The sequence below is a fragment of the Numida meleagris genome, chromosome 1 (genome assembly GCF_002078875.1).
Source record: "Numida meleagris isolate 19003 breed g44 Domestic line chromosome 1, NumMel1.0, whole genome shotgun sequence".
Classification (NCBI taxonomy): Eukaryota; Metazoa; Chordata; class Aves; order Galliformes; family Numididae; genus Numida; species Numida meleagris.
Window position 1 is genome coordinate 165,720,941 of NC_034409.1, and position 15,410 is coordinate 165,736,350.

Consider the following 15,410-nt stretch of genomic DNA (forward strand, 5'->3'; position numbering starts at 1 on the left):
AATGATCGTCTCCTGCTCGCAGCGCTGAACATGCTGTGCCAAGCAGTTTAATGCATGCCCATTAATAGCAGGCCACTTTGCTGTATTAAAGGGGAAAAAAAGAAAGATGAAAAGTACAAGGCCTGCATGATCATCAATTTTGTCGTGAATTTGAGTGATCAGAAAAATGCAGATTTGACCACCTGCAGGAGCATTACTCCATTGCTTTGCATGGAGCTGAGTGTGCAGGAGGGCTGTCACCAGAGCTGGAAGGCAGCGCCCTGCAGGTGATGCCCAGGCACTTGCCTCGGGGACAAACAGAAGGCGTCTTGCATGAAATTTGCACTTCTGCTCCTGGAGACCCAACAGCATCTCTGTTTTCTCTATGAGTTGAGTGACAAGTTCAATGTACTGCTGGGATGATGCCACACAGACTTGAAAGTAAATTTCACCATTTATCTTCTGGTCTTTTGAGGCTGGCATGGCCTCCCTATCATGGAATGACCTCACACAGCTCATGGTTTGTGCACTTTGGGGTGAGACAGAGAATAGGGTTTATCCTCCAGTAAAACCAGCTTGCATTTACTTGTCATTTACTTTAGCACTACATCTCAGCTTGTTGTATGTAGCAGGTGTCTGGACTGATTATCTCACAAAACAGCATAATTAATGGGTTTCTGTGCCTTCAAAATCAAATCTATTTTGAGCAGCTTCAAGAAAAGCCTTTCTGCTCACACGAGGTGTGAACCTGCAAGCACGGAGCCCCTGAGACTTTCCTTGAAATCAGAGGAGGTTTCATCGCTCATTCCACAGAATTACTGAGGACACTTCCTTCATTAAAAGAGAGGAGAATGAGACCTTCTCCTCTCTGCAGTGCAGACCTTGCTTTAACCTCAGAAAAGCTTTGGATTTTCCATCTCTAAAAGGAAGGTAACGGTATTTATAAGTGGACTGGGAATTTCTACTTGATGAACATTTTATGAAAACCTGGCTATTCACCAAAGACAAGCATGGTATTTTCCAGACCAATGAACCATGGCCTCCCTTCTGCAGAATTAAAAGAAAAAAAAAAAAAAAAGCACAGGAAGATCCAGTCCCTGGAAACAGGAGCTCTGATACTCAATTGAAAGTGGGGTACTAAGGCTGGCAGCAGGCTGGTACCCTACGGATGTGGAATTGGAAAGCTCACAGCTGGCTCCACTGGTGGTCCCAAGGAGCAGCACCAGACATGCTCCAGGAGCTGATACTCTACAGGGAGAGGTGCTCTCTGCCTCGAGAAACTAGGCAGGAATCTGCTGGAGTTGTGAAAAGTGAAACAGCATCCTGACAAAACGTGCAGAAGGCTGGGATGCTGGTGCGTGGGTGGGGTAAGTGATGACTTTCAGACTCTGCTGCCTTTTACAGAGTGCTGAAGCACTGCTGAAGATGGTGGTTCCGCAAGCCGGGGGTGACATTCACAAAGCCTCAGAGGACAAGAAGTGCTGATCCAGCAGCTGAGATGGGCTGTAACTGCACCTGCAGAGCTGGAAGGGAGAGGGGCACAGGGACAGTCACTGGGGAGGGGACAGGCTGATGTGGCGAGAGCAGAGGGAACGTCAGACTGTTGCAAACTATCCTGATGATGGGAATCTCACTGAATCGATACAAACCTCTACCACCTTTCAGCTGTGATTGATTTTTTCCGGGGTTATTTCATTGCTTCCCCCCACTCCTAGCAAAGTTACTTTGGGCTTTACAACAGACGCAGCATTTATGTGGGGATATTGAAGTTCCCCTAAGCAGGACGAGAAGGATACTTGGATTTCCAGGCTTTTGTGTGGGATCTCAGGTTACTGTTATTTCTTTAGCATTCAGGAAAGATGAAACACTGAACAGCCCCTCCCTGGCTTCCCTAAAGCCCTTCCGAGGTAATGAGGTCCACCCTTCCTTTCTGCTGACTGTGAAATTTCTAAAATATTATGCTCCAAAAGTAATGCCTTCTATTTATTGTCATGAAAACTGCAACAGATGCAAAGAGAACAATAACACTATTTAATAGACCAAATTCTCAGCTACAAAACACTGTTTTTCAACATAGTCACCACCATTAGGTGATTTGCATGGATGAGCTGATCAAGACTCTTCATTTTGTGGTGTGACAGCTGTGTGTGGCCATCTGGAATGTGGCTTGTCTTTCATGCTGCTGTCACCACTGCTGAAACACACCACCTACTGCCTCACTGTGCTCACTTCCAGTGTTTGGTCTCCATAAACATACAGCAAGCATCAATGAATGTCAGTGGGTGCCATTTTTTTCTGCATGGAGGAATTCAATAACACACTTTTGCTTCAGCCACACTTCCATGTTGGATCCCATTCTGTCAGACTGCCCCTCTGCTGCCATCTGTCACATGGCAACAAAATGTAATGGGATATTGGCGGGAATGTTCAACCTCTACTGCCATACCACCAACATCTGCCTCTGACACTGTGGGCAAAACCATAAAATAGGAGGTATTACTTTCGGAGCAGTGCTCATATATTTTTCCTGGAGGTATGTTGTGATCTCTGACAATGAAAGATGTTGTGTCTAACCTGACACCTTTCTAATAGACATCAGGAAGCTGAAGTTATGGCCTCAAGCTCCTGAGAAAGGATCTTGTCTTTATATCTGTGCAGCTGGCCCAGTGAAGTTACTTGTAAGAGCCTCTTCTAGCTTTAAAAGATGTGAATTCAAGTTTGGGAGGCAAGAAACTTACCCTGTCCCCTTGCACAGCTTCACCCTGTTATCTGTCAGTGAAGTTTCAGAAGAGGATCCCTGTTTTCACCCACCCAGGTCTCCAGCTCCGCAGTCCCCTCCAGATGCACATCCTCATCAGTGGACGAACCGTGCTGCAGCAGCCAGCAGTGGAAGATGCTCGGTCATGCAGCTCACTTTATGTTTAGGCCAAGGAAAACACAGATGCAATGCCCTGCAGTTCCTGGGGTTTGTGGCTAAGAGATTCCTTAGCAATCCCTAGGGACTGTGGTATGATTTGAGGGATTGGTTACTTCCCAAGAGAACTACATCCCTGAGCACACTGCAGGAATGTAGGAGATATTTAACTCACTCCTCAAGGAAATCCAGAAGAACCACACTGACAGACACAAATTCCCTTCCCAATTAATATCTCTTAGTGTCTATATATTGTTTAGCACAGATCTGATGCATTTTGGGCTGCACAGAAATGTGTTGCTCCTGATAACAGCATCCTCTTCTTTGGCCATGACCATTCAGGAACATCATGAAAGTCATTGGTATCTACTGTATCAGCAGAAGTGTTGATTTATGGTCTACTTAATGAACGTTGCTCTATTGCGTATTGATTTGCTATGTGGTTAATAGTTTAACTTTAAAATGATGTGAAAGCCATGACTATGTTAAGCCTACATGAATAGCAGAACACTCTAACACAATAAAGCCAAAAAAAATAATTGGCCTGCAGTTGGTGCATCCTTTTCCTCAGACCTTACAAAGCACCATAGCTAAAGCATTCTCTGAGGTAATTTCTCTCAGAGGTGAGCTCATAAACTAGCTAATTAAATACCAAATTGGTTATTGCAGGCACATTTACTGAGCTTGAAAAAATGATGCATTTCTGTCATTCCCCTCCGTAAATATATTCTAAATAAGTTATTGGTAGTTAATTACCATACTGTAAAATTAAGGCAAATAGAAGCATTTCAGATGTATAAGGCAGCTGCTTCATGATAATTAAGTAGCATCGATGGATTGTGCTTAGATAAAAATCCTGGAAAATCAGGAGGCTCACATCATAGCATGGCATTTATTGCTTCCCAAGGCATTTCTTCTGGCTTAAAGGTGAAAGGATATATCCACATGAGCAAGGAGAGCAGTACAGAGTAGGAAGGAGAGGGCTGATTTGCAGCAAGCTGTTGTATTTTCAAGACAGCTTGTCCACACCCCATGTTTCCAGAGTGAGAGACATATGGCACAGCTCCAGGTGTGGACGATGGGATCCCTCCACCCTGTATCCTCTGTCTGGAGGAGGACTTACCACATGAAGCACGTGCATTTCTTTCTGTCTTCAGCTCCACAGAAGTTCTGAGAGGTAAGTTCATTGGAAAGGCAGGCTCCCTTATCCTGCTCCTCCAGCTGCTTTGTAAAACAAGCAGCTACCAGGATTGATGAGGTTTGTCCTCTTTCTGAGATCTGGCCGTGTGTTGTGTCCAAGGTGATCACATATTCTGGCCAGAACATAGAACCATAGAAATCATCAAGGCTGGGAAAGACCACTAAGATCACCTAGTCCAACCATCAGCCCATCTCCACCATGCCCATCAAACCACGTCCCTCAGTGCCACATCCACACAGTCCTTGAACACCTCCAGGGTGACTCCACCACCTCCCTGGGCAGCCTGTTCCGAAGCCTTACTACTCTTTATGAGAAGAAATTTTTCCTAATATCCAACCTGAATCTCCCATGGCACAATTCAAGGCCATCACCTCTCTTCCAATCGCTGTTACATGGGAGAAGAGGCCACCCCCACCTCACCACAACCTCCTTTCAGGCAGTTGTAGAGAGCAATAAGGTCTCCCCTGAGCCTCCTCTTCTCCAGACTCAACAATCCCTGTTCCCTCAGCCGCTCCCCATAAGATTTGTGCTCCAGACCCTTCACAGCTTCATTGCCCTTCTCTGGACACTCTCCAGGGCCTCAATGTCTTTCTTGTGAGGGGCCCAAAACTGAACACAGTACTCAAAATGCAGCCTCACCAGATCGGAGTAGAGGGATGGTCACCTCCCTGCTCCTGCTGACTGCACTATTTCTGACACAAGCCAGGATGCTGTTGGCCTTCTTGGCCACGTGGGCACACTGCTGGCTCAAGTTCAGCTAGCTGTCATCTAACATCCCCAGATCCTTTCCCTCTGCACAGCCTTTCAGTGCACGGGGTTGTTGCGACCAAAGTGCAGGACTTGTTGAAGTTCACACAGTTGACCTCAGCACATTGGTCCAGTCTGTCCAGATCCCTCTGAAGCCGTAGGATTGTAAATCTACTACTGCCTTCGTGGTGCTGTGTAGTGCTGCAGCAGTGTGATTGCTCCATTCCCTCTCAGCAGTGGCTGCTTGCTAACCATGGATTAATGAGCCCTCTAAGTATCACTTAACACTCCTAAAATGCCTTATATTTTCTAAGTACAGTATAATCATCATTAAGTGATTAAGGTAAAGGCAAAAGAAAAAAAAAAAAGAAAAGAAACTTAGGTGGTTACAATTTTGCTTCATCAACCCCGTTTTTCATCCTCCATATTTACATCCTGACTGTGAGATAGGAAGAGTACAGCCTCACTGACACCAAAGCATCCATCAGCAGCCTCACAGAATTTGTGGCAACAGGACTCATTTTGCAGATGGGTCACCCGTACATCTATGGTTGACCTATGGTGGATCTACAGTGGGGGATTTGACTATTTGGCTTCCATCTCATACTACCTGCCTGGTGTCAGAGAAGAGTGCTCAGCAAACCTGTGACCCAAGCGCTGTCTTCTGCACTGTCAGCAGTGCCCTGGGATCTGAGTACCAGGTCACTCATCACTGAAGGCTTTCCCTGTTGCTAAGCCTGGTTTCACCCAGGACTCAGGAATATGCTGGAAGGATCTTGGAGAAGTCTGGTGATGAGACCATCCCAAAGAGGTAAAGATGCACACCAAGAGAATCAGAATCAGAATCATTAAGGTTGGGAAAGACCTCTAAATCATTTAGTCCAACCATCAATGAATCCCCACCATGCCCACTAAATCATGTCCCTCATTGCCACATCTACACGGTTCTTGAACATCTCCAGGGATCATGACTCCACCACCTGAGTTAGGGTTGAAGTAGGGTTGCTCTATGGTCTTCTACGGTAGACCATAGAAAGAAATAGTCTGCAAAACTGGATTTGGGCTGTAGGGCTTCTAAAATTCAGAGGGCTGGACCAGGGTCTTATGCCTCTTTCAGATCTCAGGTGTTTGCAAACCCTAGGAGGCACATGCCTTACTGACTGCCCAGGTTGCAGATACAGCAGCCATCACCATGCAGCTTGTCCTTTTGCATCAAAACCAACACAGAAGCTACTTGACCTGCAAGTTTCTTTTGTGCCATAAAAGTCACAAAGCAAAAGTTACTATTACAAAAAAAAGCTGAAAGGCGTCTTTCAGCATCAATTAATTTTCCCTTTGAGTGAGTAAAGAAAAGGTCTTCCATTCTCTAGCAGCTGCTTCATCAGAGCCAGTTCTCTTTTCTGTAGGCCAAATACAGCCTAAATTTGTCTGTGAACTGGAATAGTTTTTCCGAATCACTGATTTATTATTTTAAAAAATCATTAAGAGCTTAAAAATTATTAAGAGATACCTCCCTAGTAAGCTTGTGTGTACCCGCAACACTAAATTATCTCCAATTGCCTTGTGGAGCAACTGGAGATTAAGCTGGCTTCAGATCTGTCCTCTGATAGTGCTTTCATCTTCTACCAACAGCCTGAAAGAAAATTCAGCCACTATAATCAGTTATTTACAAGCCATCCGTTACATTTGTGCAGCCTTGCATGAACTCAGTATTTTTGAGTCTCCTTTTTGAAATATTTTCTATGACAGAAGAAACCCAGGAAAAGTTTTGCTTATTTTTAAAGCTTCATTATTTCCTGTATGGATTAGACCCGTGAGATTCAAACTGGAAGAAAGATTCCTGTATGCGTCTTGGGAAAGCTATTTATATGGGATACTCTTTGACACACCAGTAGAGCCGCCCCCCAAAAACATTTGCCAGAAGGATGGCAGAGAGGAAATTCAGTGAGCCAGACAAGCCTCTGGCCATGCCACAGATACACTGTAGGAATATGAGGGGAGGAAGTGAAGTGCAAACACCTCCCCCAAGCCACCAAGCCTTAAGAATCATCAAAGCACGACTGAAAGAGCGATGCTTCGGGCTCATGTCAGATACCCTTTGATGAAGCTTGCTGCAATGGCCTGAGATATTCCCCATCCAAGTGCCTTCACCACTGAAAGCTCCACTCCTGCAACCAAGGAAAGGAAACACATGCCCACATTACCACTGCCTCTGGAGTCTGGCATACCAATGCCAACTCTTTAGTCAACCCACCAAGGCCTGTGAAATGTGTTGGGGTGGAGTGAGGAGCAGGATTATGTCTCTCTCTGCTGCACATGCACCAGTGCAATGACAGCTCTTAGGGACCAAGAAAATCATAGAATCATAGGATCGCTTGAGTTGGAAGGGACCTTTAAAGGCCATCAAATTCAGCTTCCCTGCAATGAACAGGGACACCTTCAGATAGATCAGGTTTCTCAGAGCTCTGTCCAGCCTGGTCTTGAGTGTCTCCAGGGATGGGACATCCACCACCTCTCTAAGCAACCAGTGTCAGTGCCTCACTACCCTAAGTCATATGGGCTGACAATATTTTAAGATGTCATCCACATGCCTTCATGATCTACAAACCACGAAGTGGCCTAAAAAAACTCAAATAAGTCATCTATTCCTTATCTTCAGTGTGGTTTTCATCCTAAGTCACCGGAATCTGGGCAGCATCCATGGCTTTCATTGATCAAGGAGAAGACATATTCCACTGAGCCTGGGAACACCAGGAGCACTTCTGTGCCATGCAGTGATGGAGCACTGGTGCAGGCTGCCCAGAGGCTGTGGGGTTTCCTCCTTGGGGATCCCCCAGAGCCGCCTGGACGTGGCTCTGGGCATCCTGCTCTGGGTGTCCCTGCTGGGGCAGGGGCTGGAGCAGAGGGACCCAGAGGGCCCTTGCCAGCCTCAGCCATGCTGGGATTCTATGTGCAAGGCCAGAATCCATGCAGGGAAAGGAAACCACACTATGTTGCCTCTCTGCTTTGTACCTCTATGCACAGCTAATTAACACAGCGCATGCACCAAAAACCAGCTCTGAAGCATTAGGGATCCTGCTGGAGGGGGAATGTAATTAAGAAGCAGTTAATTGAATAAACTGAGTGTAAGTTTGTTCTGCTGGCAGCTATCCCGTAAGGAGAATTAAAGGCGGAGCTGGTGGAGGAGACTATTTGCTCTGTGGAAGTCACTCAGTGCTCTTTAGGAAGATGTTTAGTGTTGTCCTGGGGTGAAAAGTCCTTGCAGACAGATGTCAAACGGTCTATCCTCTCCTCTTCAGACTTTTTTTTGTATTGCTTGTGATCACCAATGAGGGTGCTTATCCCAAAGCATATTTTGAAATACCTCTCACTCTCTTTTGTCATCTTTCACTTGCCACAGTGTCTCTCCTTTCAATCCAAACTCTCCATTCAATCTAGACTCTTTTTATTAGCTGCTGCTATCCCAGGGCTGTGGACTACCATAAGGATTTGTATTTCTGATGAGTTGAAATCATCAGATACTTGTGTAGCTAACATTGCTCGACCCTTTTCCACTTGTGCCAATCTTCTGTGCTGATCCTTGGATTGCTGAGTGCCTCCCTTGTATCTGTCCAACTCTCATCTTCATTGGGTATTTTCCACGCTTGTCTGGCAATGGTGGCAGCATCCATGGTTTATTTGCTTGCTCTGCCTGAAACAGGGCAGTTTGAGTGCCGTGAGAATAGATGTGTCTGAATAAGGGATGTGACCCCACAAAATGGATGTATTTTGGAATCTGTGCATGTGTTCCTGCTGAGCTCAGGACACTACTGTTTGTCACATCACCACCCAGCATGACCCTCATGTGGTGGTGATTCACTCTGTTATCCCTCTTACTTCTTGGCTTATTTGCCACATGACAGCCTGAGAGCAGAAGAGCACTTTCACCCTTTGCTGATGTGGTTTTCTGCTCCATAGCAGCCGCCTCCTTGTTCGTCTCAAGTGCTTATTTGTTTTCTGCAGAAGGGGAGGTTACTGATTTCATCTTTTTCTGTCTCATTTGTGCTCCATTTCTGTTTCTCTTTCCAGTTCAGCTGACTTGATGTGAGACACTGTATGATCTTGTGTTTGAGACACTCACAAGGAGCTGTGTCTCATCTCTTCTATGCAGTGCCCAGAGGTTGATGGGCAATTCACCAACCACTCTGGAGCTCAATGTTTGCATGTGTAAGGTACCAGTTACAATGCAAAGCTATGCATAAGTTACAATGCAAATGATTTATTTTTTACTAAGGAGGCCAAACTAGAAGGGGAACACCCATCAAAATAAACATGCAAAGCACTTGTAGGTCTTTGACATTCTCTTATGATGTTTTCTTGTCATTGTTGAGAGCAACAAGGAGAGCTAAAGATAAATCTATTAATGTTATATGTGGTGCTCAGAAATGCCTCTAAATAAATAAAACTGCTGTGACTTGTACACGCACATGTGTCAGGCAATTCGTCTGCAGCGCCTGAGTGCTCTTCCCTTCCTGGATGAGAACACTGCGGGAGAGCTGAGCAGCACTGAAGGTGGCTGTGAGCAGAAGGTCACAGAGTAAGATCTCATAGCAGGGAGTTGGAACTGGATGGGCTTCAAGGTCCCTTCCAATGTAAGTCATTCTATGATATAATTCTATGATTCATTCACCAGCACTGGTGAATGAAGGGTGATCATGGCTCCCTGCACTGGGTGACAACATGTGGCCACGACCCCACCAGCACGGTCTGCTTGCTGGGGCCGCTCTTCAGTGCCTAAGAGCAACAGCACTTTGCAAGCATGTAAAGTACTTGGCTTCCTTGTCAGCAGTGTATGAAAGTGGTGATAGCAGCCTCTCCCCTAATTCTGTAGCTCTCCCTATCTTGCTGGTGACTGTTTTAAAGCAAGACTTCTTCAGTCAACATGGAAGTCAGTGGCACCAAACAAGCTGAGGTCTGAACAATTGTGGTTTCTTCTGAAGGAGCTTAAAGGCAGAGAAGAGACCCAAAGTTGCAGTAAAGTTAGTGATGCTTTCCTTCAGCAGGACTAAAAAAAAAAGGGCAAAATTAGCTTATTGAATGACAGACAAGGAGAATATTTTGCCTGAAGACTTTTGTGTAGGCAGCAATGTGCAGCGTGAGGATAGCTCAGAAGAAATGGCACTTAATGAAAAGAGACAAGCTATGAAGAGAAGGAAAAATAAAGCAGCCTGGTAAGGTGTTTAACTTCCCAACGTCCCTGCTTCTCACTTCCAAATAAAGCATGTATATGCAGAGATGGGAAGTTGCTCCCATGTTCAGAGAGAGCAGGGGAAGGAGAGATGAGGGCCAGGAGCAAGCTGGGGAGCAACGATCCTCATTAGCACCAGAAGAGCATATCTTTATTTCCCACTGCCTCGCTCAGTCCTGGGTAATGCTAGGCAAAGACTTCTGCAGGATTCACTGATTTTCTCTGTTCTGCACCATGCCAGGAGATGCTGACAGAAGGCGGCACAGGGGATGCCAGGGGTACACAAAGCCTCAGCTCTGAGCCAGGCAGGACAAGGATGGGAGGGTTCCCTGTGTGCAGGGAGTGCCAAAGCCCTGGGGGAGGCAGAGCACAGCCCAGCAGCTCCTTTCCCTCACTATAAACAGATGTTGTACTATTTGCAAATTCTGACTCTGAGGAGTTTAGTGATGCTCAAGGACCTGGCCCTGGACTTCTTAATGGCTGGGTCTTGCAGGACCATGCTCAGTGCTTGGCTTCTCCCCAGAGACCACTGCCAAGTCATGCAGATTTGTGCTAATTATGGAAATTTCTGGGAATAACTTACATCTGTTCAAAAGCACGCTGAGACCTCACAACTCATTTCACAGAATCAAGGCTTTTATTAAAACATCTTGATTTCTTCTGCACCCCGAGTCTGCAACAGCAACAGCTTTGGGGCAGCATTTCTCATGAGGGAGGTGTCAGGACTGTTGTGTATAGCTCATGTATATGCATGTCTATATTGAGCCAGCTCAGAGCGGGAGGATTAGACCACAATGTGATGGTGTCTGATAGCTGCTCCTAATCCCTGCTGCCAAACACCCCACAGAGGGGAGGGGGGTTTCTCTAACATTACTATGACCGCACCATCTCCCATGGATAACAACTGGCCTGATGCATCCTGCAGTCAGGCCGGGTTCATTATTAAAATTCACACCAGCAGTTCCAGCCCCAAACCAAACACTCCATCCATGTGTAGGGAAGGAAGCTGAGCCCCTCTGCCCCTCTATCCCTCTATCCAGAGCTGTAGCACCAGTCAACACGGGCAATGAGCATGTTAGCACAGAAACTAAGTGGCAGTGGCTTTTCCCCTCCCTCCTCATCCTCCCAGAGGATGCTGTGATTTCTCATGATGGAGCTCAAAGCTGCTCTGCTTTTCTATGCTGCTCTGCTCTCCCATACTGTGGATCCATGTGGTGTCCATGTGTGGGTCCTCAAGCTCCAGGTCAGTGAGTTATGGGATGGGAGAACTCCTGGTACCCATCATTAGTTGCTTGCTGTATCCATACAAAAGGATTTTGGACCTTTTGTTGCCCAATGTTCATGCAGCCTTGTCCCCACCATGGGAAAGGAGCCTGGGTTTGCAGGCAGCAGAGGGCTGCCAAAGCCTCTCTTGCCCTGGTTGTCAGGATCCTGTTGCTTCAGATGAGAAAATGCCATTTGAGTTCCCCAGACTCCAGCCCTGCATGCGTACTTGCACTGAGATGGTGGGGGGGCTGGCCAGGGGCTCTGAGCTGCACATCATTGCACTGCTCATCTCCTCACTTACACTGAGTATAAGAACACGTCTCATGGGGGTCTCATGCACCACTGCATTTTAAACCTGCTGGGGATAAAGTGGATTACAAAGCCATTTGGCTGCCACTGTGCACAGAACCAAGCAGTTAGAGCAAGATTCAAATGTGATCCCTAACTCAGCACAGATATGTTTCTTGCTTTAAATAATGCGAGAATGCAGAGTGGCCCAATAAACAGCACTGCAACCCTTGCTGAACGTAAGGTTAAACTATTTGTGCCCTCCTTCACATATGCATCTTCTCTTAACTTAATGAGTTCTTTCAGTCCTAGAGAGATGGGGAAGAGTGTTTTCTACAAGAATGTTGCATTTCTTTCCAGCACTCAGGAGAGTTAAAACCGCTTCCCAAGGCAGGAGGGTTGGAACTCAATGATCCAACCAAAGTCATTCTATAATTTGATAAGCTTAACAGAGCCATATGCAGCTCCTGGCCAAACGCTGGGGCTGTGACCACATTGCTGGGCAGAACGGGTCCTGGTGGATGCCTGTCCTCTGCTCCCACTGAGGTCCATGGTGCCAAATCTCCGGTGCACACTGTGGTGGCCAGGCACCATCACAATCAGTGGCCCTTAGTGGGGTCTGGAAGCCAACTCCATCCCTGAGCCTCCTGTGGGCTCTGCCCTGGTTGGACTTCAGTGGAGTTATGCATCCTGACAGGGGGCCTGGGCTGTGTGAGGGATGTCAAGGTGCACAGTCACAGCAGAACATAATGTTTGTCGTTGCACAAGTCAGCCAGCAGCCCCCTCACCTGAGTGCTGCAGAAACACAGAAGGAGATAATCCCTTTGCAAAAAGCTTACAATTGTGGGGTAAGCACAAACATTTAAGCCTTGAAGGAATGACATTGCTCCCAGCCCTTGTTTCCTAGCAGGCTCATATTCATCAACTGTGAACCTTAATACAGTTTTCACTCCACTTGTCAATTGTTAAGGAAGATGTGGGGGCTGTCAGCAAAATGTTACAGATGCAATGACCCAGCTGGAAATAATAGACTCCAAAACATCAAGTAGCCATAATATTGCAAACCACTACGGAGGAACAGGTTCAGCCCCAGGGCAGAAGCAGGTTCCTCTGCCTGGTTTTAAGCACCAGCTTTTGGACAAGATGCCCTCCCTCTGGGAGGTGACCCCTCTGCATGCCATGGGGGAGGATGGGCTGACTGCTCGGGGTGTACCAGTTTTTTTTCTTCCATCCACGGAGGTTTTGTGTCAATTTGCCTGCTGGCACAAAGGGGATGTATGGGGAAACATGAAATTGCCTTTCCAGCGCAGCCTGATCACTGTGCTTCACTTACACATTGCGCCTCTCCTAGGAGCTCCTGTTTGTTTCCAAGGGAGCTTTGCACCCAGAGCAAGCAAGACTGTACTGAGATGACTTGCCTCGCTGCTGGGCTCTGAGTCCCAGCAGTGGGGAGCTTGGCCGTGGGGGATTTAAATGTGCTGAAATACTCCGTGTGTTTAATGGAGAGGAACAGAAACATCAGGAGTCGAACTCAATGATCCTTATGGGGCCCTTCCAAATTGGGATATTCTATGATTCTAACTTTTTTCTGGCACTTTTTTGAAGGCAAAATGCTGCGGGTCCCACAGCAGTGAATCTGCAGCTTGGGAGGACGCGAACTGACAAAATCAGATTCTGTCCCAGTTACTGTGGGGGAGGGCAGTGGACTGTGTGCCTGTGGGGTATCTCATCAGACTGTGCCATTGTAACATGACCTTCAAAAACCATTTGATGCTGAGGGCTTTTTTTTTTTTTTTTTTCCATAATTCAAATTGCAGACAAAAGTAGCAGGAGACACTCATTTAAAAGGGGTCAAGAACAGAAGCACTCATTTACCAAATCTCCCCGTGCACTCACAGAGGCAGCTCTTTCTCTCAGCAACGTGCTTTGCCCATCTGCACGGGCAGATCCCTTTGAGAGAAGGAGAGGGCTGCAGGGTGTTTGAGCAGTGCCAGTGGTGGTGGAAGACGTGATGACATAAGAGCTGTCCCCAAAACATCCCCTCGCAGCCCTGCAGGAGAGCCCTCCCTGATCTGGTGCTGCACCGGGAAGAACCTATCCCCACCTCACACTGCAAACCCAGCTCCAGAAATCTGCTTTACTGGGGTGCTGCTGCACATATCAGAGGGATGCTGCTCCAAGGGGGGGGGGGGGGGGGGGGTCACCCTATCAGCAGACCTTTTGGCGTGGGAAAGCAGAGCCAGAGATGAGGTGTCCTGAATTAAATTCCCTCGAGTTTGCTCAGCAGATCAGGTCTGTGAGGAGCTTTCAGCGTGACAGGAGTCACTTTGTGGTCCCTCTGCCATAAAGTCCCCAAAGCCCCCCAGCCACCGCCTTACCCACCGCTTCGGCTCTGCATGAAAGCACTGGGGCTCTGGTGTAGATGGAACTGTTGACACTTTGTCAGTGTGAATCCAGAACCATGCTCGCAAGAGAAGTGTTTTATGGGCTCTATAAATAGTTTTGCATTAAGGCAAATGTATTCTCCCGCCTTAAAATAGCTTCACCTTGCAGAGGGCAAAGGAGGCTTTCGGTGCCCAAAGAATACATTCAGACTCGTCTCGGGAGGCAGAAACTGCTTTTTCTGCCCCAAAAAAGCACAGCCAAGAGGCAGAGATCCCTGGGCTGGGGGGGAGTCCCCTAACCCCTTTCCCCAGCAGCACGTTGTCACACACCAGCAGCACATTGTCACACACCAGCAGCACACTGTCACAACCAGCAGCACTGGCCACGCCAGAGCCCTTTAAAAGGAAACATGCTAATTCATCAAACTAACTTTTCCCCCCCACCCAGACGCTCACAGCGTGCTTTCTTATCTCATGGCTGCATGGGAAACTTTGGCAGTGTGGGGACCGGTGACTGCCCACGGCCACTCTGGCAGCGGGATGCTCTCCCTCCTTCCTCCCCAAAGTGCTCCTGCAGCGCTGTGAGCATCCATCCCTCTGCTGGGGCTGCGTGGCGATAACCGCGCTCTCCCCGCGCTGTCGGAGCATCGTCCTTCCCCGGGGAGAAATGCCGGCAGCAGGGAGGAAGGGGTTAGGGAGCAAGAGAAATGGGGAGAGAGCAAATCTCTTTGGCTCACCTTCAGGCTGTGCGTTGGGTTGACGACGCAGACGAGTTGCCCGGCGGCCGAGAAAACCCTCTTCGCTTTGTAGTGCTGAAACCGCAGGTGAATGAGATCTAAGACAGCCCCAAAGCACTGGGTGAAGAAAAGCATCCCAACTTTGGGGGTTGCTGCTGCCAGCGGCGGGCGGGGGAGGCAGCGAGGCAGCCCCGCAGTCCTTGAGGCCGGGAGGGAGTGCGGTCGGCGAGCGCTGCGCTCCGGCACGGCTCAGCATGCCTTCATATTCATCATCAAAATAAGACGGGAAGAGGCTTGCAGCAGCGGGTCGGCCAATGGAAAGGACAGAACTGTTATCCTTGAGGTCCGGAGACAGCCAATAACGAATGCCTCCCCTCCAGAAAGTCCCTGATGAATCGAGCCTGGCGGAGAATGTATTATTGAACATTACCATACATCAGCACATCGCATTTATCTTGCGATTACAGCCGGGCGTACGCGGGGCTGGGGAGATAGGCAGGCACAATTGATTGCTTAACGTCTCCATTTATTAATTGGCTTCATTTAGCAAAGGGTGCCCTAATACCAGAGATAAATGGAACGGGTAGGAGAGAAGCCCACCAACGAAACAGTTGGAAAGTGGCAGAAATAGGTGAAGCAGGCTGCATTGTGCAGCCTGGGAGAAAAA

The 15,410-nt window shown here is 47.7% G+C and overlaps 1 protein-coding gene across 1 annotated transcript in view; it reads right to left on the reverse strand.

Annotated features, from left to right (window-relative positions):
* SIAH3 (siah E3 ubiquitin protein ligase family member 3) overlaps positions 1-15,099 on the reverse strand; it is a 37,690-nt gene extending 22,591 nt beyond the window's left edge. The window contains exon 1 of the mRNA XM_021375744.1: positions 14,744-15,099. Within this exon, the coding sequence (XP_021231419.1) occupies positions 14,744-14,878 (135 nt within the window). The 5' untranslated portion in view covers positions 14,879-15,099. The remainder of the gene's footprint in view (positions 1-14,743) is intronic.